This window comes from Homalodisca vitripennis, chromosome 5, assembly GCF_021130785.1.
Source record: "Homalodisca vitripennis isolate AUS2020 chromosome 5, UT_GWSS_2.1, whole genome shotgun sequence".
NCBI classification, from domain to species: domain Eukaryota; kingdom Metazoa; phylum Arthropoda; class Insecta; order Hemiptera; family Cicadellidae; genus Homalodisca; species Homalodisca vitripennis.
This window is the reverse complement of record NC_060211.1, coordinates 144,565,310-144,592,730: the sequence shown is the minus strand read 5'-3', so window position 1 is coordinate 144,592,730 and position 27,421 is coordinate 144,565,310. Positions and strand designations below refer to the sequence as shown.

Here is a 27,421-nt window from a genome sequence, read left to right as displayed (position 1 = left end):
AGTATCAATTAGCAAATTTATCTTAAAAAAAAAGTTATTTTTCGTACCTCTAAATTCTATACTCCTTTAAGCCTATGCATAACACAATTATTTTAAATATATTTCTAAACCAGATATTAATAGGGTAGTACAATCTACTTTTGTTAGCTTCTTATTTAATAAGTTACTTTATACAAGCTCAAAACATGTTTGAATTATACTTTGGTTCTAATTAATTGAATATGAACTGTCCTGGTCAAGTTTTATTAAAATATTAATTCCCTAATCGCATTTCTCAGTCCCCTACGATGGATTCTACCAGATTCAACTTTTCGTCTACGCTGAGTGTGAGTGCAGGTGGCAGAATGAGTTCCCAAGGGTTCCAGGATATAATTTCCGGACCCCTCACCTCGTACCTTACCTATCCTCACAGCTTGGAGGTGAAGTGACAGCAAATTAACTGTCTGTTGTTGTTTCAGAAGTAAATTTCTCGCCTACACTGAGTGTGAGTGCAGGTGGCGGAATGAGTTCCCAAGCGTTCCAGGACATAATTTCCGGACCCCTCACCTCGTACCTTACCCTGTCCTCACAGCTGGGAGGTGAAGTGGCAGCTCATGCTAAACTCGTCAGTGAGGCCTTCCAGTAAGTTATTCTATCATGAGTCAATTTTTTAAAAAGAATATTAAGGGTCTATTTTATATAGTTTATGGAAAATAATCAGTTTCTTATTGTCTATTTTCAAATTAACTGATTCACAAATAAACAATGACCTGCTCTGTGTGATAGTTCATTAATGATTCAGGAACCACTCTGAACTGTTGGAAACCTTATTGAGACTGTCACGGCCATTGTAAATAGTAAAACATCTACTGTGCAAAGTATTTAGTGGAATATTAATGTGCATGTAAGACAACTTGCATATTAGAACTGTTACTTGTACAGAAAAGTTATTTGTCTATTAAGTGATGATAAACATCTTCAGTCTTTGGTAAAAAAATTACTGTAGCATTAACCCTCCATCAGGCGCTTAAAATTAGAAACACCATCAGGCGCTCACGGAGGTTTCCTCCAGGTTAGCGAATAATGGATATCTGTAGTCGTTTAAACTGTTTTTATTTGTTTAAATATTCATACTGATTTAATTACAATGTAATATATTCATTTTTAGAAATTAAATAAAAATTACTCTCTTATGTAATGAATTTTCCAAATAAGAAATTCAAAATTTTAGAAAATGTTATTGTATACTAACATGATTTATTTTAAGAAATAATGCAATTAATTGTAAAAATGTTTAACCTACTGTAATAATATATAGAAATTAACTTAGTTTTTAACTACTTACAAAAACAACTTACTTCAATTCTTGAGATTTTATACAATTGTAATGTCAATTATTACTCTGAAATAAAAATTTATTCTTTACTAAATATTTTTAACACTAGCTACACTAAGTTTCGAAACATTTTCCTTCTAGTTCTTATGACGACAATGTTCACTCCATAAACAGTACTGAAATGTACCCTAGCACACGGGTACTATACTGACAAGTCTCTCGTCTTCATTCTCCATTTCACAAAAGTCAAATAAAATATATTGTAAAACTTAAAAAGAAACCATCACAGGTCACACATTTAGGCGCACACGGATTATTACTCCATAAAAACTAAACACAATAAGGCGCTCATGGAGATTTCGTCCAAGCACTCGGGAGGCTATTGTTTCGCTTCCCCGAAAGATGCTCGTGAAGTACACTGCGGGAAACGACTGGCAACATCAGCAAAGTAGTACTATTTTTAATAATAAAAAATACACGGAGGAAAACTCCGCTTAGCGCCCAATGTAGGGTTAATAGGCGGATCTCTCGAAATATGCCAGCAAAGTCCATACATACTGTGGCTAACTGAATTTGAAAATTTCTTTGATATGCTTTTTATGGAAAATAACAGTGTAACCTTCGTTGTAAGCCTATGAGACTGGTACATATTATTATTTTAATAGATTATATTTAGTAAGGGCACCGCTAACAAAAACTTTTAAGTTGACATGAACTTTTTGCAAAACCAACATTTCTCAGCTCTGGAGACTAATTCACTTTAAACGTTTGTGGCCACATCTTTCTACAAGACTTCCCTACAACTTATAGAATATATCAGAAAATTCATTGCTAATCCGATAGCGATATAGGAGCAAGCTTGCTAATCTGGTGTGCAAATCACAATAATTTGACAGAGATATACCAAATTTGGTTTTGCTTGTAATAGAACCTAGATGACAGACATGGAATACACTGATTCAATTGTGTAAAGAGTGTGAAAGTATGTAGGGAGGAATGACTAAACCAGTAAATGCCAAATATTCTATGTGCAGATAATAAGGCATAATAATAATAATAAGTATTAGGCTGTGAATATTGGACAGATTTTCAGCCAAAATGAGTGAACATCAAATTTTACTTCAAGTGATAACGCAATAGGTTATTTGTAGATGATGAGATACATGCAATAAATTTATTCTTTGAAATGACAACAATTACAAATCATTTTATTCATAAATGCAAAAACCCTATTGGGTTTGTCTGCATTTCACTAAATATACTAATTAATAATTTTATGCTTTAAATTAATTTGTGGCCAAGTCCATGCAGTTTTATTACAAGAGTAAACACCTCACCAATAATGCAGTTACAATATAAAAAATAATAAATACAAATTTCAAATTAACATACCAAAATTTCTCAAGAAAAACAATAGCAATAATTAATTAACATTTATAAAAAAACTTAATCCTAACAACAATAAATAAATACTCAAGGATAACAATAACAACAATAAATATATACTCAAGGATAACAATAACAACAACAAAAACAACAAACAGAAGAAACAAATATAAAATATGCATAATTTAACTCAATAACAATATACCCAAAAACATATTTAAAGCTCAGATAAAATCATTCAAAGAACCACAAATAAATAAATATATATAAGTTACCTTAATTGTATTTTCTGTTCTGTGAGTAACAAAACAGGTATGCAAATAATGTATCGTCAAAGCCAGTACATGCATAAATCTGTGCAAAATTTGTGCTGGTAAATTTATTATATGCATAAAACCATTTTGCAAATTTTGAAGTGGAGGTATGCTGACACTACATTTTGCAAGAGCTTCCTGGTGTCCTAACAAATTTAATCCCTTTTACACATATTTTTGTACACATAGGATTGTTTAGAAAAATGTGTGGATTAAGAAGCTATCATTTATTTTTATATGTAATTTGGCAAAAATGTGTTGCGTAGGACACAACTCCAGTACCTCCAACTGGCGGAATGCAGAACAGTACCTTCGCAAGCGGAGCAGGGACAGCTGCTGCAGCCCACCTCACTCAAGATACAAGCTATCCAGGAGTTGAGAGAGAAGAATCGGACGTCACAGTACTTCAACCACCTGAGTGCTATCAGCGAGAGTATACCTGCCCTGGGCTGGGTCACCATTGTGAGTATTGTGCCAAGCCCTGAATCTTCCCACGTGTTTGTCAGCCGCAATGGGGTTGCACATCCCAGTAAACATTCTGTGCGTCTGTTCAAATTTGTTTGAACCTGGTTTTTAGCTTTCCCTGTAACTTATAGTTAGAATTTAAGGTTTGAGTTCTTGATAAGTTCACACCTTGTGAATCCCAAAAAAGCATCAGCATAAGCTTTCCGGCACTTTTGTATGTGCACATAAACTTTCTTGGAGGTGATGATCTTGTAAATCTATACTCATTTAAAAGATTTGATTTCTTTTGGATCGTAGTAATGAATTCAGATTTCATCTCCAGTTGTAATGTTTTGTGAGAAATCATTTCCATCGCATTCATATTAACAAAGGTTTGACCTGTAATTTATAAGACATTAAGCTTTCATTTCAGGATTACGCATTCTTGTCATCCAACAAATTGCACATTTTACGGAACCTTAAGTTGTGAATCATATGACAACTCAATCTTTAGGTATATCAATATACAAAAACTTAATAACAAACCATAATTACAAAATTATGCATTAGATTGCAAAGCTAACACCAAATAGATAACCAATTTTATCACTTAAATTTTAATAATATTAAACTGAGATGTACATAGATGTAACAGAGGGCTCTTCCCTCACATATGACATTGATTACACTAAAAACTTCAACATAGGGGAAATCGATTCAAACCAATTTGTATTAAGATTCCATGGGAATCGTACCATGACCTCTTGGTTTAGAGAGCCGCTGCCTTACTCCTATGCTGCAGTAAAGGTCAATCAATATTAATTAAAATGATTGAGATTGTCAAATTGATTCAGCAGTCCTATTGAAAAAGATTTAAGGTTTATGGAATGACCCTTGGTCCACTAAGGATCATGTAAATATGTATTTCTTGTAATCTGTGTGAATTGGTCTCCTAAAAGCCACATATTTGTGCACTGTTTTAAATTTGTGTAACAATCAATGTGCAGTAAAAGGTGAATTGTTGATGTCCGAAAACAAAAATTGGTTTTTCTACAATTGTAACACTTTTGGCTCTAAATGTGTATTATTTATTTTATTAATAGTAACTATTTATTTAATATAATCAATCACTTTCAATTGTCAATAGTCTTTGAATCACTAGTTTGAAGGCAAGTCATATATACATCAAACAACAATACTACTGTACTAACAGTAGAGATTAGATATTAGTAATAATCATAGCAAACAAACTATCAAGAACACAATAATAAAAGTTGTTTACCCACCCCTTGATCCCGCATACAGCTACTCAAGGACCTCTTGTAGACTGTAAAATGCCTTTCCGATCAATAGAGCCTTCACATCTGGAAATTCTTTGAAATACTCAAGCTAGTATTAGCGGAGGCAAAGAATTGAAAAATTTAGCATAAATAATTCTCTAAGAATGTACAATTAACAAGATGTGATAAGATGAACTAAACAATATTTTTAAACGTTTTTTTTATTTACTATTTAATCTTTGCCATGTGCATATTCAATTGAGGTATAATTGAATATTATTTATGTTAAAGAGCCCCGCTCCTGCACCATACATCAAGGAGATGAACGATGCAGGACAGTTCTACACCAACAGGGTGCTCAAGGACTGGAAACAGAAGTGAGTACAGTAAATCTTGCTAGCAATCATCATATAGTATGAACACTTCATATAATACACCACTTCCCTGTTATGAATACTGAATATACTTATCTAGACATCATTAAAAAGTAAAGTGTTGGACTAAAACATTGTAGCCGTCTTCTTGTTAGGCTCTTGAGTACAAGACAAATTATGAAATAGGTGGAGATAAAACATTGTTTTCACTTTGTAGGTTATTTATGCTGAGAAAACCACATAATGTCTAAATTTGTTGTTAATGGAGTTCAAAAAACTTGTGAACATTTCACCCAACATTAATGTTACATAAAATTTATTAATAATTATATAATAGATGGATTCACAGAGATTTAATGATTTACGTTTAATTTTATACAATGAGCATTATTTATGTATAACAAAAGCTTATTGGCTTAATCTTGTACCTGGAAATTTCTGTGCACTTTCCTGGAATCTAGTATATTTACCCAGTCCTACATTACTGTTTCAGTAAGTAAGAATGATAAATGTTTTCTAGTTTAGTGTTCAATGTAATGCGTTCATTTATATTTGTTTTTGTTGAATTTATAAATGTTAAGTTTATCAGAACTCGTTAAATATTTAAACAAGGATATTTTTCTCGTATATCATTAACATAACTGAATATTGTCTGTCGGTGTGCAGGGATCAGAGGCACGTGGACTGGGTGAAGGCTTGGGTGGAGACACTGACCGAGCTGCAAGGGTTCGTCAAGCAACACCACACCACAGGGCTGGTCTGGGCCAAGACCGGGGCCGCAGGTATCCCACCTCCCCCTCCCCCTGGGGGCATGCCCCCGCCACCTCCCGTACTGCCCCCGCTCGAGTCTCTGTCGCTTGACAACTCCAACGACCGCTCGGCGCTCTTCGCCCAGATCAATCAGGGGGAGGACATCACCAAGAGTAGGTTTTGTTGTAGCTGGCACCTGCGCCTGCCTGCCTGCCTGCATGTCACCTACCTTCAGCATCTCTTCTGTCACTCACTGTCTTCTCTTCGTCTTGATATTTCTGTCTTAGGTTTTCAATTGCAAAAATAGCATCTCAGTAATAGTTGTTTTCTTTGAAACGCCAATATTTTCATAACTGACAGGACTTAATGGTGACTTTATTTAGCCATTGTAAACCCAATTTCAAACTTATTTTCAACCAGTAGTTTAATTATTGCCAGACTGTGGTCACACAAAATCAGTCCTCTGCAAGTCAAACATTTTACGCAAGACTACACTTATCCCTCCATTAGTTCCTAGCACTCCAAGTGGCTTTTTCACATATTATGTGCAAAGTTCATTTAGGTGTTTCTGGTTTTGGAATGGTACTCTTACAAATGCTTACATTTTCAACAACAAAACAAAATCAGCATGTTAAAACCATTCTTTTAGACACTTATTTGAAAACTATTCTTATCAATTTGCATTGCTTTATATTCACAGTTAATTTCTAAACTTTCGTAATGGCATATTAGAGGCAAGAGTTTGTAGGTGATATTTTTGCTCAAGCTGTTTTTTTTATCGAAACAGGCATCGTATTTACTGACAGTTATTTTGTTATTTAGTTGATAAATACTGACTTGGAAATAGTTTTTGATTATTCTGTTTGCTAATTATAATGAATTTATCACTGATGGCATTTTGTATTTGTAGGGATAATAGCATTACTATCTGCATGTTCTCTTAAAGCAAATTTGCACTTGTAATTAACAAGAATGAGCCTCCCTGCGTGTATATAAATATGCTTAAATTATGTCTATTGAGTGAGAAGTACTACATGTCAAATGCCATTTGTTATAACCTGGACCTGAGTTCGGTCATATTTGTTTAACTTATTATTATTAGAATATACATTAAACAAACAATTAGATGAATTTCACTGATTTTTTCTGTCTTCAAAAACCTTTTATTCTTGTTAGATTGCTGTCATACTTTAGATTCTGTGATGTCTAGTTTCTGTGCTTGAGTTTGGTAACATTTTTATGGATTCTTCTTCTCTTTATTGTAACTTAACCATCTTAAAATTGTTCTTATTTTCAGAATAATACTTCATCGCTTTATGTTTCTGGCTTTCCTGCCCTTTCTTTGTTAATAAACACAGTAAATCACAGCATATAAACAGAACACTGTAGTTAATTATGTCTTACTCTCGTTATCCCATCCTAGAAAGTTTCTAGGAAGATGCATGTAAATTTATTTGAGTTAAAATAGTTTTCATAACTCCATTCTTTAAAGTGTGTATATATACATATCTAGTATCTGTGTTAATTATTCACCTTGTTAGCAATTATTTCTCATATTATATTGCCACTGCTAATGTACTGTGATAATATTAAAAAGCTTTTGTTCCAAAGTTATTTTGTATTTACAATAATTATTGTAGACTGTGAGAAATTATTTAAACTATATACCAGTTTCAATTTGGAATTTTTAGAAGTCAGTGCACATGGGTTGAAGTTTTAAAACATGAAATTTTGATTTGTAGCTGTATGTATCACAGTTGGAATATAAGAAATGAGTTGTTATTGTTAGACCACACTGATTTGTGCTGTATGTAGATTGTAGCTTATTGTTGCATGCAGGCTTGAAGAAGGTGACATCGGACATGCAGACACACAAGAACCCAAATCTGCGTACTGGTCCAGCCCCGTTCAAGGCACCGGTGAGTGTGGGTGCCCCCGCTGCAGCCCCTGTCAAGGCCCCACCATCCAACAAACCCCCTGTCTTCGCCAGAGATGGCAAGAAGTGGCTTGTTGTAAGTATTCAATATGTTTGTTTGTTGGTCAGTAAAATAAAAAGAACAGAACCCAATACGGGACCTTGAGGTACACCTCAATTAGTTGGAAGAGGTGTAGATTTTCATGTTCTTCCTTCTAGGTATCTTTTGAACGATACATAATGTAATAGAAGTTAGTGGAGACAAGAGTAACTAAAACTAGATCAGTCAGGACAGAACTAGACCAAGGACCAGACCTTTTGTTTTGACAAGCAGTATGCGTTATTTCTATTCATATTGTTGTTTTTAGTAATAAAAATTGTATGTAATTTTAATCATCAAAGTGAGATTTTAAAATGTTATTACATTTTATTTTTTTTGTTTGAAGTTTATTTTTGACGATGGAAGGATTATGAAGGAAACAGGATTTTTCCGGTGTGAAGAGATCAGATTGCAGATCTCGAAACGTAGTGTTACTGATTTTTTGTTTCACTGAACGATGGCAAGTCCGGAAAAATCCTGTTTCCTTCACATTTTATTTTGTTAAAATTCTGATTAAGGTGTAAATCTACTATGGCCGTCTGGTTATATTTTGTTGTAATATTTTTGCCATTTTATTATATCTTAAAAATTAAGTATTCTAGTGAATTGTCTTTATAAGATATAGACCAGGTGTCCAATTTTGGTTCTACCAGTTGCCAGCAGTATATACAAAGAACTGAAGACGTTTTAATCTGAAAAATGGCAATGATTGAACCCGGTTATGACTATTAAATTAGAAAAACTCAAAGAAATGGCATTAATTTCTAAACAATTGTGTGCTCTCTTAGTAAAATTGATTATTTATAAAACTACTTGAAGTGAGCAAATACAAAAAATTGATGTCAGGCTTTGTTACCTACATGTGTTACCTATATTGCATCCAATACAATTCCTATCTTAATCTGGAACATTTATATGTCCATGCATCAATGGTACAAGCAAAACAATAATAGCGGTATTCATTGGTCAAAGCATGGTTAACTTATAATTCTTCAGTAGGAATTAGTTTGCTCTATGCACATGCCACAGAATTGATATAAACAAATTTCTGAATAGTATATAGTTTTGTCTATTTTGACTAATAATACTTTTACAGTTAAAACAGTTGAGGATATTTGTAATAATTGTCGATTAAATAACAAATAGGATGAATAGGAAAATTAGTTTCCTTTGAGAGTGACCGGTGGAGAGAGGAGTGAGGTGATTTAAAAACAACCACATATGATAATATATTGTGATGTATAAACCATGATTGGAAGTTATATAAAACTTCCTGTCTTTGTTGTACTAGGAGCACCAGAGAGGCAACAAGAGTCTGGTAGTGGAAGGTGCGGAGATGAACAACGTAGTCTACATGTATGGTTGCTTCGACTCTACTCTCACTGTCAAGGGCAAGATAAACTCCATCTTCCTTGATTCTTGCCGCAAATCTGCCATCGTCTTCGATTCTCTCGTGTCTTCTGTGGAGTTTGTTAACTGTCAGTCTGTACAGATGCAGGTATGTTGTAGTTCCCTTGCAGCAAAGATTATAATGGGACCATGTTTTCTTACCAAACGCCAATTTTTATCATTAAATCTTTACCTTTCCAAAAAATTGAAAATATACAAAAATTAACAATATATTGGGGGGAAGGGGATAAATATAAACTACATTTCAAATTCCATAAAATTCGTAGGATGAATTTGGGTTTCAAAGGTCACTTGCTGTGAAGTGAAATTGTAGTTTTAAAACTGTCTCAACCTATTACAAATCTAAATTTATACAGAAAGATGTTAGTACAGTAATCTTTCTTTTCTGCACTGTAAACAAATAAACATTACTTTGTCTTTGCCATGTAAATGTGGAAAGACAAAGTATAGCTCAGGTTTTTATCAATATCAAACTTGGGCAGGGTCACAAAAAAACCACAAAAGCCATCATAAAATCCATCCCATCAAAGGTAGGACAAAAAACATTCATCTTATCCACTTCATCTTCAACAGTGAAGCGTAGAACCACTTTCCACACAGAAAGAAGCAACCCCCATTCTGTTAAATCAGCTACAGAAAGAACAAACAGATAAGAAATCTGTTGGGTGTGTAAGAAGTGAGGCGTCATCCTTCATGTTAACCTTTTACACACTATTTAATTGGCCATTTGATACACCCTGAGCTTCAATTAAAAACTGATTTTTTAGCTTAGGCTTCAAACAAACACATTCAGACCATTGATTATCAAGTGATATTGTTACTTATTATATGTGAATGGTTGTTATTATATCACAGGACATTTTGATGAGCAATAACATTAAGTATTTTATATCATAAAACCAGTATATTTGAAATTTAAAAAAATGCAATGTTTTTGGTGTTTTATCTAACAAAATTTCCAATGGATAAAATGCAAATAGGTTGCAGAGAAGAACAATATATAGTGCTAATAGTTTCTAAACATAAATACGATTTTTATATGTATGTATGTATATGTATTGCTAATCGGTATGATGTTGTGATAGGCACTTCATTTGGCTCAATTAAAATCAAAATACGTCTCTTAAACTCTGAAAATTACATCATTACAATATGCTCTTTCTTGTTGCAATCTGTAGTTTATAAATAAGCTGCTAAATATTTACAAAGATTAAAACCATTAATGAGTAAAAAAAGGCCTAATGAAAAAGTAAAATAAAATTATTTTTATAGATTATGGTCATCTCCATTTTAAACTCTTTCAATTTTTCCATGTGTGATATTGATTAAAACAAGTATTAGGATGAAGCCCAGGATGATTGAGATAGGTACTGAAAAAATTGGTTTCTTTTCTGTCACCGGGAATTTTTCAGTCTGAGCAGACAACACAATCTAGGTGTTTCCCCTCCTGGACTTGAATGGTAAAGACCATTCAGTTGAACTGAAGCATCAGGAGTAAATGAAGTAGGCCTACCTCATTTTCTCAAAATATTGCGGATATCAAAAACTAGGGTTTTGATTTGGTGCTTCCTGTAGCATGTTGAATGGGAAGCAAGTTGTTGTCAGTTCTCTTGATATTGTATAAAATCAAACTATTTACAAGAGCAATCTCCAAAATTGAGCAATACAACTTTCACCACCACTTCAGGCTTTTTTTTGGCGAAGCCATAACTGGAGCAGTAGTGGTCACTGCGGTCTACACCTCCTATCTACGTAATCCAATATAAAAATTGGTTTTTCAATTTCTTCTACCACATTATTTTTATTTTTATCTTACCAATTCCGTTTCCGAGGTATGGCAAGTGCTTACCATACTAACCACTCTTTTCTTCTAGGGCAACGCCATCATGTTAGATGTTTTGTGGCTATAGGCTACCACTTTATTTATTCAGATTTGTTATATGTATTTTTCCTCATATTTCTGGTAGCCCCTTTCTATTTGGCATTACTTTAATTCCAAAAATAAAACTTTAGTAAAATAAGCATCTTTAGCTAATAGTTCCTTGCATAAATCAACACTAATATAAAACCTATCAGTGTATAGATGGTTCCTCATTTATTAGTAACATTTTGGAGCAATGTCATCATATGTAATATTATCTTTGATGTGAATGGCAACTCTGGTTAAATAGAACTATTTGTAGTGTGAGATTCATAGTAAGATGTAATCAAGGAATCTGCCATGCAATGAATCTACCAAAACATACATACGCAATTTCCTCTTTATAAGTTTTTGGTTAATTTACATTTTGAATTTGACTTGCCCTTTGAAATTCACAGTTTCTATTGTGAAATCAAACAGAATTTCTGTATCAGTGTCATCCAAACATGCACAATTTGTCATTTTACAACACTTGATTACAAATAACTTATATTTTATCTGTAAGAGACAAATACAGTACATAATATACATAATAATATTATTTATCACAAACCATTAATATTTCAAAAGGAATACTAACAAATTAAATCCAAACAAACACTGCTCCACCACACACAACACAACTGTAAATTGGACAACACGCCATTGCAGTGACATTGTGGTTATATAAAAAATATTTGTTGTCTGTTAGGAGCATGAATTATATATTATATATATATATGTAATATGCTGTAAATTAGATTAATAAGTATAAATAAACGTTTAAAACATTACTGAAATGTATATGGAATAAAATAATACGAAGTTAGATGATTTAGAACAGGAAATAAGTATTGAAACCTAATGTCGGATTTGGTTTAAAGGTTAAATGATGTCAAATCAAATCAAATCAAATCAAATTCTTTATTGCCTTTATACAAGTTTCACAAGCATGGCATCGTCAAATTAGAACAGGAACAAGAATAAAAATTCAACTTAATACTAAAAAATATTAAGAACATTTCACAAATATAATATCGACTGTAGGGCATGAGTTATTATATTAAAAAATTTAAAAAATTTAGTTTAAGATTAAAGACTACATAAAAGACAACTTAAAACATTTAGATTCATACATTTTGAGATAGGCTGCAAAATTCAATAAATTCCTTAATGTCATATACACTTAGCTCAATCAACAGTAATTTTAACTTAAATTTAAATTTTTTATCATCAAGACATTTTATTTCATATGGTAACATATTATAAATTTTCTTACCTAATTCAAATGTCGATTTAATTGTTGTGTGATAATTACATTGCCTAACTCTAAGAAAGTTACTCTGTCTAGTAAAATAATCATGAACTGAGCTGTTAGTAGGAATTAGATCTAAGTTAGCCCTAATATACATTAACAAATTCAAAAGATACAACGAAGGGACAGTAAGAACACCCAGACTTTTAAATAGAGGCTTACAATGAGTTCTACAGCTAACACCACATATAATTCTTAAAACTCTCTTTTGCAAAATTAAAAGCTTTTTTACATTATTATCACAGCCCCAAACAATTATTCCATATGACAAATGGCTTTGAATGTATGCATAATAAACAGACATCAATATATCTAAATTTACAGATAATTTAAGTCTTCTAATAATAAAAGTACATTTAGAAATCTTTTTACAAACATTTACAATGTGTGAGTCCCATTTAAGATTTGATTGCAACAGAACTCCCAAAAATGTAACTTTACTATAACTGACAAAGTTGCTTAAACTAAACTTAATGCTTTGAGTTTTATCCATATTAAGGCAGAGAGCATTAGCTGCAGTCCAGTCCTCAGCTACTGAGTTAAAATGAGACAACAACTGATTAGCCAAATTAAAATTTGAACAGCTTATTTGTACTGCTAAATCATCTGCATACATAGAGGATGAGACACAGACATTGCTAAGAGCCGATGGCATGTCATTAATATATACAATAAACATAGTCGGTCCTAGAATTGAACCTTGCGGTACACCAGTATGCACTTGTAAATATTGAGAAAAGCAACCATTATGAAACACAGATTGAAACCTTTCAGACAAATATGATTGCATAAGATTAACAGACCTAACATCAAATCCATAAAATTTTAGTTTCTTTAAAAGAATAAGATGATCGATAGTGTCGAAAGCTTTCGACATATCATAAAAGTTACCAACCACACATTTTTTTGCATCTACATTTAATGTACAATCTTTCATAAAATTAATTACAGCCATACTAGTACTCTTACCAGGTCTAAAACCATATTGACTATTAGAAAACAAAAAATTATTCTCAAAAAATTTCATAACTTGATTATTAAGCAAAATCTCAAGAACCTTGGACACAACAGGTACAATCGACACTGGCCGGTAATTAGCAAAGTCACTCTTTAAACCCTTTTTATGCAAAGGAATTACCTTAACTAACTTAAGACACTGTGGGACAATACAACACTCAATACAGAGATTAAACAAATAAGACATTATTTCAGCTATAAAAGGTGATGCTAATTTCAAAATATGAGAATTAATATTATAAACATCAAAACATGAACTGCTACTCAATGATAACACTGCACTATGAACCTCTTCAACAGTTACACGACAAAACGAAAAGACTTCCTTTACATTATTATGTTTATTTACACCAGAAAGTTTTAGTTTATTTAAATAGTATGACATATCATGTTTTGCCTGAGGCACATCCTGGGCAATAGACTTAACACTACTAAGAAAAAAATTATTAAAACCAGAACTAGACAAAGTTGAGTCTAACTTATTATCAGAGGGGCATTCATTACCACCTAAACTGTCTTTGACAATAGACCAGATTGCTTTAGGTTTGTTAATAGCGTTCTTAACTTTACTACCATTGAAAGCTAGTTTAGCTTGCCTTACCTCATATTTATATCTACACCTAAGTGCTCTATATGAATCTCTATGAAAATCCAAACCAGTACTTCTAAAAATAGTATAAGTATGCAAGCATTGCTCTTTAAGTAACCTCAGTTGTTCATTGTACCATTTTGGCTTTTTAGGCCTACTTTTACAAGCCCTATTGTATTTAATTGGAAAGGCTATATCAACAATATCTAAAAACATACTAAAAAAAAGATCAAACTTATCTTCTATTGAGGATAAAGTGTACAACATTAGCCAATTAACTTTACTTAATAGTAATCTAAAATATGCACTATTTACATCATCAATTGCTCTGGATATTTTACAATGACTTTCAGACCTACTGTAGTCTTTAGAGCAAGAACCACAACTATTAACTGAATCAAGTTTACCCTTGAATATCACGCTATGGTGATCAGACAGTACCATCAGTTCCACAAAGGCAGAAATAATCCTATCCGGGTGCATAGATACAGCTATGTTATCAATACAGGTACCAACACTATTACCATATAGGCCAGGTCTAGTTACATCATACACAGAATTCCTCAAATTGAAACTAACAAACAAGTTTTCTAAAACCCTTGTGTTGAGGACTAGTGGAAAAAGTAGACTGTTAGGTAGATAGTGCAAATATATGATAATCCAAATTATGAATACAAGTTTAACTATCTGAAAATCCAAATTGAATATGAATACCAGTCTATTAGATTATTCAAGTGCAATTGAATAACTTGACATGGAAACTATAATTAATTGAACATTTAACAAACAAAAATGTCAATCAGTCTTATTTATCACTGATGAGGGAGATAAAAATTTGCTTTGTTTATTCATAAGATGAAGCTGTTTCCTGATAGCAGGAAAACTCAGAGAGGAGCATAAATAATTCATCTTTGTTGTCTATCTTATCAGGATTACTATCACAGTGACCTAGATGTGTGTACTCTATTTTCTTTCAATATTCATAAAAATTGTTATTTTTATTAAAATAATACCCTATAAAACCCATGATAAGTGGTTTAACCAACTCCCTGGGTGGTAGGGTTAAACCTGCCTGGCAGCAAACCGTTTTTGTGTGGAATGCAACCATTTTTGAAACATTCATAAAAGTATTATTTTTTACTTAAGCATAGTCATGTGCATGCTAAAATAAACAAGTGAATTTAAGAAAGAAAAAATGTTAAGTGTTTATGTGCTTAAGTTATCAGGCTTAGAGAAACTGAGACTCTCTGTTTGATTATGTTTATTATCTACTTGCAGATTTGAAGCTTAAATTGGGCCTACAAAATAATGAAAATGTTATGTTTTTTTGTAAAATAATGTGATTAATTTTTCTTTCAGGTCCTAGGGAAGGTGCCAACGATATCGATAGACAAAACAGACGGATGCCAGATATACTTGAGCCCAGAGTCAATGCAGGTGGAGATTGTAAGCTCCAAGTCGTCTGAAATGAACGTTATGGTGCCAAAAGCGAACGGAGATTTTGTAAGTACAGTATTTTAAAACAGGTTTCTGTAAAAGAATTCCTTATTACTGTAAAATATAGTTAAAACATGAATATATTTTTACAACAGATACATGCTAATCAAACTCAAAACAAAAGATAATGATAGGTTGTACAGTGGAAGTCCTAGTACACATAAATGCGGGCTTGGTTTGTTGCTTCACAGATACTCAACTTCTCACTGTGTGTTTTTAAAGATGGTGGATACGACTGATGCTGCTACGACTACAATTCTCTAAAATTCTTAATAGGAATATTACTAAAAAATCAAGAGGAATTAGGTCTGGATTTTTGGGTGGTGATACAATTGCATTGGACCTACCAGTCCACCTTCCTTGGAAACAGACTCTACACAATTGCTACATTTGACATAGCACCATTTTGTTGGAACACACTTGCCTTTTTTAATCCTCATTCTTGGCCAACTGAGGGAATATATAAAGTCGTAATATATCACTATAGATACAACCAGCTATTGTTTTCTTAGCACAAATAAACAGTCTAGTGAACTTGTTATTCATTAGGCCAGACCAAATATTTCATCTAGGTGAGTCCCACCAAAACTCAAGTTTCTATTTGATTTCTCAGAATTTCCAAAGTTCCAATTAGAAAGGTTTATTCGTCAGTTAATACAACATTGTTTTAAATACCTTTGTCATCATTGAAACCAGAAAGTTGGGAAGAAGTTGATATCTATTACTTACATATCATTAGGTTTTGTTTTAGCAGTAACTTACCCATTTGGTAAGAAAGTAACTTCAATTCTCAAATGCTCCAGATAAAACAGTTTTACCTGTCACGATTCGTAGAAATAATCTAGACAAGTTTTTCTACAGTGAAACAAAAGTATGGAATGCTATATCTTCAAATAGGTTTGATGATATAGTAATCCATATATATATATATATATATTTTTTTTTTTTTTTCTATCTTATACTTATATATATACAAGTTTCCTATCTCTTGAAACTTTTGAAGCCTGTTCTATACAGAGCATACTTACATTCTGACAACTTCAATTTGGCACAGAAATACGGGCCAACTGTTGAGACAAAAACAGATGATTTGTTTACGTGTTTATTATTGTAACAAAGTGGAGAATAATTTAACATATGTATGTTCCTGGATAGTAGTACTTGTTGTTGAATAGATTTATTAGCAATTAGGACAGTAGTGAGTATCTTTGGGATGACATACAATGTAGAACTAAGCATGTATTAGTGGCATCTAACCTTCTCTCACTAAATAGATCAATGTCTACTCGGGTTATAGGTCCCATCATGGGACATGGTCACCTGAGGAAGCATCTTCACAGAGTCGGCATCCTTCAGGAGGATCTGCTCTGTAGAATATGTGATGAGTAGGATGAAACTGCCGAACACTTCCTCTTTGATTGTCCTACAATAGCAAGGGAGCGGTATGCCATCTTTGGTAGTTTGGGCAAGGGTGTTACATTTCCCCAGGAGGATCTGATAGGTTGTTTTCGGCGGTTTGTGGAACTGCTAAATCATAGACTGGTAGACCTCATGGTGTGCTTCCGGGGTGTGCAAAAGGCCCTTGAGGGTTAAATGCATGGCAGTAGGCCACCCCATAGAAGAAGAAGAAGTATGTATTGAATATCCACCATGAAATATGTCGCCTGTGAAGGTTAAAAAGAGGAAGGAGCTGTAAGCTGTCATGATACAGGCTGAGTTTCCTATCACTGAACAATATAAGACTACAGTGAGCAGTACAGGGCTATCCACAGTGGTAGTGGAGAGCAAGGGCTAGAGCCTTCAGTGTTACAAGGACCATTACTGGAGTAACAAATGTTTGTCATGTTTCAGGCCGAGTTTCCTATCCCTGAGCAATATAAGACTACAGTAAGCAGTACAGGGCTATCCACAGTGGTAGTGGAGAGCCTTCAGTGTTACAAGGACCATTACTGGAGTAACAAATGTTTGTCATGTTTCAGGCTGAGTTTCCTATCCCTGAGCAATATAAGACTACAGTGAGCAGTACAGGGCTATCCACAGTGGTAGTGGAGAGCAAGGGCTAGAGCCTTCAGTGTTACAAGGGCCATTACTGGAGTAACAAATGTTTGTCATGTTTCAGGCTGAGTTTCCTATCACTGAGCAATATAAGACTACAGTGAGCAGTACAGGGGTGTCCACAGTGGTAGTGGAGAGCTAGGGCTAGAGCCTTCAGTGTTACAAGGGCCATTACTGGAGTAACAAATGTTTGTCATGTTACAGGCCGAGTTTCCTATCCCTGAGCAATATAAGACTACAGTGAGCAGTACAGGACTGTCCACAGTGGTAGTGGAGAGCAAGGGCTAGAGCCTTCAGTGTTACAAGGGCTTTCCTCCTCCACTGGAAAGGCTGTGAACCCACAACAATATTTATTACAAAAACCGCTCTTTATTGTTTAGGCTTTACTTTCAAGTATTATTTTGCTTTGTTATATCAAGATCAGTATACTTAAAGAGATGAGTTGGTTCCATTTTTTTTATGTTTCAGTTTTTTAATTTCAATTGTTGAGTACCAAAACTTTGTTTGTAATAATTAATCAGAAATGCTGGAACAAAAGTTTTATGCATTGAAAACATTGTAAATTAAAGTTTGGAGACAGTTAAATTTTACATAAAATATTGGTAGTATATATAAACTGAAATAAAGGTAATCATCATTCCATGGTTGAAGTTTAACTAAATTATTTTGTTCTATTAAGATAAATAAAACACTATATTTCATTATTTAGGTCAAAATTTCGATAATATGTATGTTTAGCGTACAGTTTTTTACAAGACATTTTTATGCTAGTAACGTCCATTGTTGGTTTTTAATAAATTGGCGTAACCGGAACCAACACATCCCTAGTAGAGTATTTTGCAATCAGATTTTTTTATCCAATGACTTCACATAGAGTTTGTGTTATGTGATTAATCGCTAGGGTTTCTTTGAAGATATTTAAGTTTTTAAATGCAAAATATTTTGTGGTTTTGTTGGAAATATTGTCACACAGATGTGTACAGTACATAGACATGTAGATTTCCACACAGTGCTCACCACTCTGTTGAGTCTTTTGATCACCAAATTTATGGTATTGAATATTTTTGTTGTAAAGGAAAATATGAATAAGGCTGATCTTGATATTGTATGGTGACTACTGATAGTTCAGACCATTGGATATATTGTCAGATTCTCCTGATACTTCTAAAGCCACAGATGGCACATTGCCTATACATGATTGATTCTATCTATACCTCTATAGAAATCACTGTCAAGAAACATTGTTACTATAGTCAATTTCTCAAGTATAATCCACCCTTTAAATTGCATAAACACAAACAATATTTTACAGAAGATATTTATTAAGTGAATGTAATGCAAATACCATTGCCATCAAATGTGATTCTCTATGTTTTTACAATCATATCATAGAATATATTGAACTATTTATATTGTCAAAATCTGTTATAACGCTTAAACAACAAACAGATGACTCCACCAAGTGCATTTGTTGAGTTCCATAGTAAACTCTAATAATTTAGTTGTGAATTTTGTGTAAGAGATTAGGTGCATTTCGTGTTATATATACTATCATATGTTAATAATTAAGAAATTAGTTGCATGGTCGGATGAATTGAATTAAATCATTGTTACCACAGCTGCAGATTTCATATTACAGTTTTATTTTTTTACGTATTACTCATGCAAGTGTACATTTTTTATAAAGGGTGTGGAATTGTGCAACATTGACTGCACATTCACATTCGCTCAACATAGTCAGTTGTTATTGCGTACAGTTCTGTGTATTGTTATTTGTGCTAATTTGGTCTTCTTATGCGTGTTTCTACTTTTAATATATAACTGTGAACAAGTAGTGGTGTATGTTTTCATTCATCAATATTCATAATTTATTTATCAAGACATAAATAAATAATAATAATAACTATTGTATGTATTACAGTTTTAAATAAAAATAAATTTAACTATGTCTTTTTTTAATAATTTATATTTGTCCCTTTCTTTTCATCCTAAAAATATTTAGTCTACAGTATAAAGTTATACATAGTTCATATCTAAAAGTGTTTTATTATAAGTAGTAGTCAAGTTTTATCAGTTATAAACATGGCAAGTATTACCAATGGCACAATGGAGGAAATCCACCCATGGTGGAGTATCACCAGAGGATCATAGAGGAGATCCACCCATGGTGGAGTATCGCCAGAGGAGATCCACCCATGGTGGAGTATCGCCAGAGGAGTATTAGAGGAGATCCACCCATGGCTGTATATCACATGTAATTTTGTATACTACATACTTTTTAGCAGTGAAGGTGTTAATGGTTGCTTTGTTGACCTCCTATATTCTACTCCTATTCACATGGTTGCACTTATGGTCGAGTGTGAGTAATCATGGAACCCATCTCTTGGAGAATTTTTTCATGTCCAAATATTTGTGTAAAATGTGATGTAGGTACCCATTCAGTTGAGGTACTTACACCATGAGCCAACTCACGCACTTTGAATCTTCGATCATCCAATATCATTCCATGGACTTATGGATGATTTCCGGCTTGATAACTTCTTTTGGGCGACCTGAACATTCTGTATCATTAATGCTAGTACAACCACAACAGAACTCTTTAAACCACTTCTTAACCATTAAAATTGAAGGTACTGAGTCCCCGTAATATTTATCAAGTCTTTCCTTAGCCACAAACAATTAGTTACTATGTTAAAAAATTCTAGTCTAAAATTCCACAACATGTAAGATCAAATATTATAAACTGTGAAGGTGGCAAAGTTAAATCAAACTGCAAAAACATTTGTCTTGAGCAAAATAATTTAATTATAACTGTACCCGTAACAAGCAAGTGAAATTTTCAATGATTACTACATGAAGTTAAATAATAATAACTTTGTTTATTTGTCGTAAAACATTTTACAGACAAAGTCTAATTCAGCTACAGACTAAATAGCATTGTCTCTAAATAATATTTAATAAGTACAAAACAAAAATACTATGTATATGTACTATGTATAATATAATACATTAATTGTTTAGTTGAGAACAACACTGATTATAGCATGAGTTTATCTTTAACCCTCCATCTGTTAGACGACTAGTCACTAGTCGCCAAAAAATGTTTCTCCAATGTTGAACGACTAGTCACTAGTCGTTCATGCAGTCATCTTTTTAATCAAACTTTTCCTTTCGAAAATAAGATTTTAGTAAGACAAATATTATATCACATTAATTGGGAGGTTTCACAGAATAATTTGATGTATAGTTTATTGAATAATAATGCCTAATAAGTGTGCACTGAAATTATAAAGTTGCAATACAAATGTTCGTTTGCCGTGTCTGCTCGCGCCCATCGAGAGAACGGAAAAAAACGGGATTTTTCCCTATACTCTTGACGAGGGAAATGTTGTGTGGGAATGAGCTTGGCTACATCACTGCGTTCGGAATTCCTTTCTTTACAAGAACATCTGCTTCAAACATCTATTTTTAGCTCCACATTGTGAAGAAAGACCTTCGAAGCGACCATTGTTTGCGACATTTCTGTAATGTTAGACGACTAGTTTGACTAGTCGCTAGTATTTTGGTGTATATAATACTATTATTAGTGATGTGTTTATATCAAAGTACATCAAATTTTTCGTTGTGAAATTTGCCACCTAGTGATATGAACATCTTCATGGAATTAATCAAGTGTGTGCGTGTATTTGATGAACAAACTTTATAAATTTCGAGGGGACTGTGACCGCCATATTGATTCACCGGCATCACTGACTGTGCATTTGAACTTGTGTTGTAAGTTCTAGGATTTTATTCATACACAGTAAGGTGAAGAATGGTTTTTGTTTTTGTTTTATATATTGTATAATAATTTATTGACATACACAGGTGAGCCTGTAGGCTAAATTTTTAATTATAAACTTTTATACACAGGACTAGGCCTAGTTTACAAATAGTGTTTATTTTATTTATTTTTATTTATTTATTTTTATTTATCGAACAATATGAGTGACCTAGTAAATAAGTCAGGTGAACTCAGACAATTACTCTTAGATGATGAGTTTCTAACCGACAGTGAAATTGATGAAACGCCCCCCGTAACATCAACACCAATTCACCCTGGCCCCAGCACATCTGCAGGGATTTCAAGACTCTCGTCCTCTCTAGGCCTAAGGGAGGTGAATTCCTCCGATATAGAGGTGGCAAATGAATCGGAGAGTGAAAATGGATTCTTTGATGTCGATGACATCTTTGCCCTGTCTGAAAATGATTTGGATGTGTCGCTCACAGACTTTTCGAGTGGTAGTGGGGACGATTACGAACCACTAGAAGGGGAGGAAGAAAGTTCAAGCGATGATGCCCATAAACGCCCCAGAAAAAGAAGACGGCGACAGCCTTTGGCATCCCCGCCACCTACTGCGGAATTACCATATTTAGCTGCTGAGCCACCGGCTGTACAACCCTCACCACCAGCTGCGGATCAACAGGCAGTACAACTCCCATCACCAGCTGCGGAGCCACCGGCTGTACAACCCCCATCACCAGCTGCGGATCCACCGGCTGTACAACCCCCACCATCAGCTGCGGAGCCCCAACTTCCTCCTGTCCAGCCATTGTGGTTGAGGGCGTATCCTCCTGAGAGGCCAAGACAGGTGAAATCTAAATTTAAGGTTAGAGGCCCTGGACCTCGACACACCGAAAGGTGTTCGAAGCCAATAGACTTTTTTTATCTGTTCATGAACAATTTTGTTTGGAACCTGATGGTTCGGGAAACAAACAATTTTGCTCAAAGACACATTGATTCACTACGAGCTAGAGGGAGGCTTCGTCCCAGTTCACGGCTGCTCTCTTGGGTCAATGTGACTGTTGAAGAGATAAAGAAGTTTTGGGCTCTACTAATCAGCATGGGGCTTACGAAAAGAAAGACTGTTGAATCATACTGGTCGACCCACCCTAGTCTGTTCATACCTTTCTTTTCTAAGACCATGACATTACGTAGGTTTCAACAGATCCTAGGCATGTTTCATGTATCGAATCGTGAATCTCCAAACAAGGGCCACCCTGGGTATGACCCTTGGGTGAAGGTGCGTGATTTTATCGATCACATGAACGATGCCTTCAGGTCTCACTTTGTGCCAAGCCAGGAAATCTGTATTGATGAAAGTATGATTGGCATGAAGAACCGTTGTACTTTTATTCAATACATGGCTAATAAACGGCACGCAAGGTTTGGCATAAAGAAATTCGAACTTTGTGATTCTGCGACGGGATATGTCATGCAATCGGCATTATATTCAGGCAAAGACTTTTTGGAAGGTGGATCTGATCCATTTACCCAAAAAGTTGTGGATGACTTGATGACGAATGCTGGCCTATACCGTAAATATTACCACCTGTTTACCGACAATTTTTACACAAAAGTCCCTCTTGCAAATTTTTTATTCACAAGGAAGACCTTTCTTACAGGCACTATCAGTAAAGGAAGCAGATTTATTTCAAATCTTGTAAAAGAATCTAACATATCAGTTGGCGAATCCCTATATTTCAGGAAAAACAAGGTGCTTATCGTGAAATATAGGGAACGCAAAACTAGAAAACCTGTCATGCTTATCACTACGGCCTACCATGCAGAGGATCAGGAGGTGGTAAGTCGTAGTGGTAAGCACAGTATCAAACCGGTGGTAATAGCAGGATACAATCAACACATGGGGGGTGTTGATTGCAAAGATAAAAGTATTTTTCACTTGACCTGCAGCCGCACAACCAAGCGATACTGGAAGAAAATTGTATACAATTTTGTTGATATGGCGCTCCTAAATGCTTATATCTTGTACAGATACCACTCTGAAAAGCCTATGAGCAGATGGGAGTTTATGATCAACATTGTAGACAGTCTTCTTTTAGTTGCTGCTCCAGTTCCTCAGGGTGATGCACCTCTACATCAGCGCCCCATCCCCCCCACCAATCATACCTTGCAATCCTTGCCGGGGAAAAACAATAGAAAGTGTACAGTGTGTAATAAAAAAACTACAATCTGGTGTGCCGATTGTAAAATTGGAATCCACTACAAGTGCCAACCCAAGTTTGAACACTTCCTTCGTCCTGAACAGAGAAGACGTCGAGTGGTCAACTCGTCTTCCAGCGAGTCCGACTAATTTTTTGGATTAAAAATGCCATGGATTTATGTATGTACATATTTTTTATTATTACAATAAATTTTACTTCATTTGAAGCATTTTCTGTCAGTATATTGTGTGTTTTTATCAACTTTTATTTCCTGGAAAAAAACAATTCTCAGAATTTACAACAAAATTTTTTACATATAAACATAGAAAATAAGCTAAATAATATATTTTTCTGTTCTAAAATTTTATGCTCTACAACATAGAGAATGTCTAAAAATATAGTAAGCATACAGAAAATATCTAAAAATGTTGGAATGTGATTATGTAATTTTTTGTAAAAATACAACGATTCACAATTGACCAAAAATAATGTAAACACTTTTGGGAAAGTGTAATTTTTTTAATGTTTTGCATAAAGAACCTTTCTTAGAAGATTTTGTATATCTTGAAAAGTGATAAAAAAATTATTAATATTTTTTATGAGGCTTTACTTTTGGATTTTTTTTTTTTTTTTTTTTTTTTTTTTTTTTTTTTTTTTTTTTTTTTTTTTTTTTTTACTTATAATGAAAAAAAGTACTAAATAGAAATTAAAAAATTACTCCAACTGCATATACATGTTTCTGGTTTCATACTGAAAAAGAAAATATATAATAGTGTATACTTTACTTCAAAAATAAACATTCTACATAGGTTTGAATGAAGGTGTGCACAACTAGCAAAATAGTGCCTGCCATTATAGGAATTTGAACTGCCAGATCCAGGGTTAAATAATCATTAAAAGTCTATTTTTTTAATAGATAAAAACTCTTCAGTATTATAGAAAGGGTTTTGTAACAGCCATTCATAAAGTTCATTTTTATAAATTTTAAGAGGGTATTTTTCAATCAGATGTTTTAATTAGTTTTAATTGCACTTTTAAGCCAATTACAACATGACTCTTCAAAGATTTGCTCAGTCGACAATAGTCAATTAAAATGTTATTTCTGTTTCTTGTGTTATAATTACGTGTTTGTGTGTGGTTTATTAAGTCCTTATAATTTAAAATGTAAACAGATCAATCAAACTATAAATGAACTATTGTTAGAATTCCTTGGTTAATGAAAACAGGTTCAGAATGATCGAGATACTCAGCTTTACCAACAACTCTAACAGCTTTCTTTTGAAGCACCAGTATTTCCCCACAGTATTAATCCATATCTCAAAATATACTGAAAGTAGCCAAAATATGCAGTCCGAACATAATTTTCATTTATACAGCAAAATACACGCAATAAAAAAAATAATTCGGCAGTAGCTACTTGGATCATTATATGGACCTTTTTTAAAGACTGGACAAATTCTGGACACTCAGTTGCTCTGGAAAAATACCCTGACTCATACACATATTGAGTCAAAGTGTTAGTGGCTCAACAAAAATATAAATCAATCTCTTTAACAGATTATTAGATATATTGTAGATGTCATTACTATCTGAATTGTTTAGTCTTTTAGCTGCATCAATTGTGTCAGATGGCTTGATTGATTTAAACGATAAAAATGATGAATTAATACAATCAGCTTTTAATAAATTTTAAATACTATTAATAACTGTACAAGTAATATCAGTTTGAAGCCTTTTGGAGTGTTTTTTTTACTCTTGCTTTGAATTATTTCTCATGCTGCTTTATTTTGATTGCTGCTGGTTTTAATATAATTGGTGTTGTGATTAAGTTTGGCCTTTTTAATAGATAATTTATACTCTTTTTTTGTGGTTAAAAAGTTGGAGAAGCTCATTCGATGGTTCCCTAGAACTTCTGATTAAAGAGTAAAAACATAACAACTTTTCTTTTATATTCCTTAATTCACTAGTATACCATTTATATTTTAAATTGCTTTTAGCTATAAGTGAATTTTTCTTAACAACTGAGTAATAATTTATATTATTTAAAAGAATTTGAAAAAAGGACTGAAAAGATTGTTCAGTGTCAGTGAACTTAATTTCATTAAGTGTTCCCAGTCATAAGCATCCAAACTAGATATTAAATTGCATATTTTTTGTTTAGGCAAAACAATTTGCAAGTACATGTCTTTCCCAATTGGTGGTATAAGAGCTTGAGTATCTAGCACATTAAGGTTAGGCATTACACCATCGTGATCAGAAAAGGGAAAACGAAAAATGTTACAAGAGTTAACCCTATTCTGCTCAAAAAATGTTGTCAAGGCAATTTGCACCCCATGTAGGAGATTGGTTCAGACAATAAAAATTGTACTCCCTTAATAAACGAAAAAAAAAAAAAAATATATTAAACGGATGGTTTGTTCTTTGTAATATCAAATTTAATTTTCAAATCGCCTCCAATAACTATTGTATAGCTGGTCCATTGAGTTAAATATAATAACAGATTTTCAAGTTTATTGAGAAAAATATTATGGTCACCATCATTTGAATGGTACAATGAATTTAATTTGAATTTATCTAATAATATAGCGGTTACTTAAAAATGAAGTTCTACACAAAATTCTGTAACATCAAGAGGCCTTGCATGAAAATTATCGTGGACAAATATTAATGTTCCTCCTCTAATCTGGTTTGCTCTACAAAAAGCAGATCCACAGTATAAACCATTTGGAAAAGAATATGTTACCACTAATTGTTTAAGAAAATGCTGTGATAAGCGAATGACGTATAGGTTCGATTAATTTTTTATAAAAGTATCTAGAACAGTGGTTTTGCCATTAAGACCTTGAATGTTTAGAAATAGCAATTTTATATTTATAATATTATTTTGTAAACGTGACGAGTTAGAACAATTTTCAAAATGACGAAAGTGCAAATTACCTGGTCTTAAAGGTAATTAAATTTCTATGGTTAGATTCCTTTCCTCCTGCAAAAAAATGACAAAACCGATACACTCACAGGGTGCTCCAGAGGACACTGGTCACTATCACGTGTGACATTCACCAAACAAACATGATCACTTGAAATGCTCTCATTTTGCTCACGGCACCTCACTTGTGAAGATGATGGGAGTGTTGACCTCAGGTACTGGGCTCTCGTCTTTGACGACAGAAGTTGTGAGGGGTGTTTGTTCTGGCTCCATGTTACTCCGATGGCATTCTCCAACCTCCTCACAAAGCTAATATATCGGAGGCCATTTCTCAACTTCCTGGTAGGATGTATATTACATAGCCAAACACTATTTGAAGGCGCTAAGTTATTATGTATATTTGTCTTTAAGATACATTTCTGATTGAACTTAAAGTTTGAGTGTTAGACCACTTTATAATAAAGTACATGTACGTGCACAATGGCTATAAACATAAACAGATTTTCTTGATCGTGGCAACAAGGCAAACTCTACATCGGCGTTGTAAATATAATTCAATTAAACCAGAAGTTCACATACACGGGCAAAGCTTACGAAAAGCATGCAAAGCTGCGGGAAACAGCTAGTTCATTATAATTAATAGTCTGTTTTATTAACAAAAGCAGTTTCATTTGTTGAAAAAAGGTAATTTCATACTTGGTTACATTTTTGTAAGTTTCATCATCAATGCCAGTTATTTGTGCAGGCCAATGGGGAAACCCTTTCACTTTGGAAAATATTGTCATTGATTTTAATATCAGTTTTAGACATATTTCTCACTGGAGTAGCCATTGTAGAAGTTAAATTTCA

The 27,421-nt window shown here is 33.5% G+C and overlaps 1 protein-coding gene across 2 annotated transcripts in view; it reads left to right on the top strand.

Annotated features, from left to right (window-relative positions):
* Positions 1-19,609, top strand: part of LOC124362976 (adenylyl cyclase-associated protein 1) — a 130,578-nt gene extending 110,969 nt beyond the window's left edge. Inside the window, exons 3-10 of one of the 2 annotated variants that reach the window (XM_046817900.1) lie at positions 459-621; positions 3,282-3,477; positions 5,031-5,116; positions 5,780-6,036; positions 7,703-7,875; positions 9,170-9,376; positions 15,469-15,612; positions 17,866-19,609. In XM_046817900.1, coding sequence (XP_046673856.1) covers positions 459-621; positions 3,282-3,477; positions 5,031-5,116; positions 5,780-6,036; positions 7,703-7,875; positions 9,170-9,376; positions 15,469-15,612; positions 17,866-17,949 — 1,310 coding nt within the window. In that variant the 3' untranslated portion in view covers positions 17,950-19,609. Of the gene's footprint in view, positions 1-458; positions 622-3,281; positions 3,478-5,030; positions 5,117-5,779; positions 6,037-7,702; positions 7,876-9,169; positions 9,377-15,468; positions 15,613-17,585; positions 17,710-17,865 lie in introns of those variants that run through there. The other variant, XM_046817898.1, reaches the window with a different exon arrangement.
* The last annotated feature ends 7,812 nt before the right edge of the window (positions 19,610-27,421 follow it).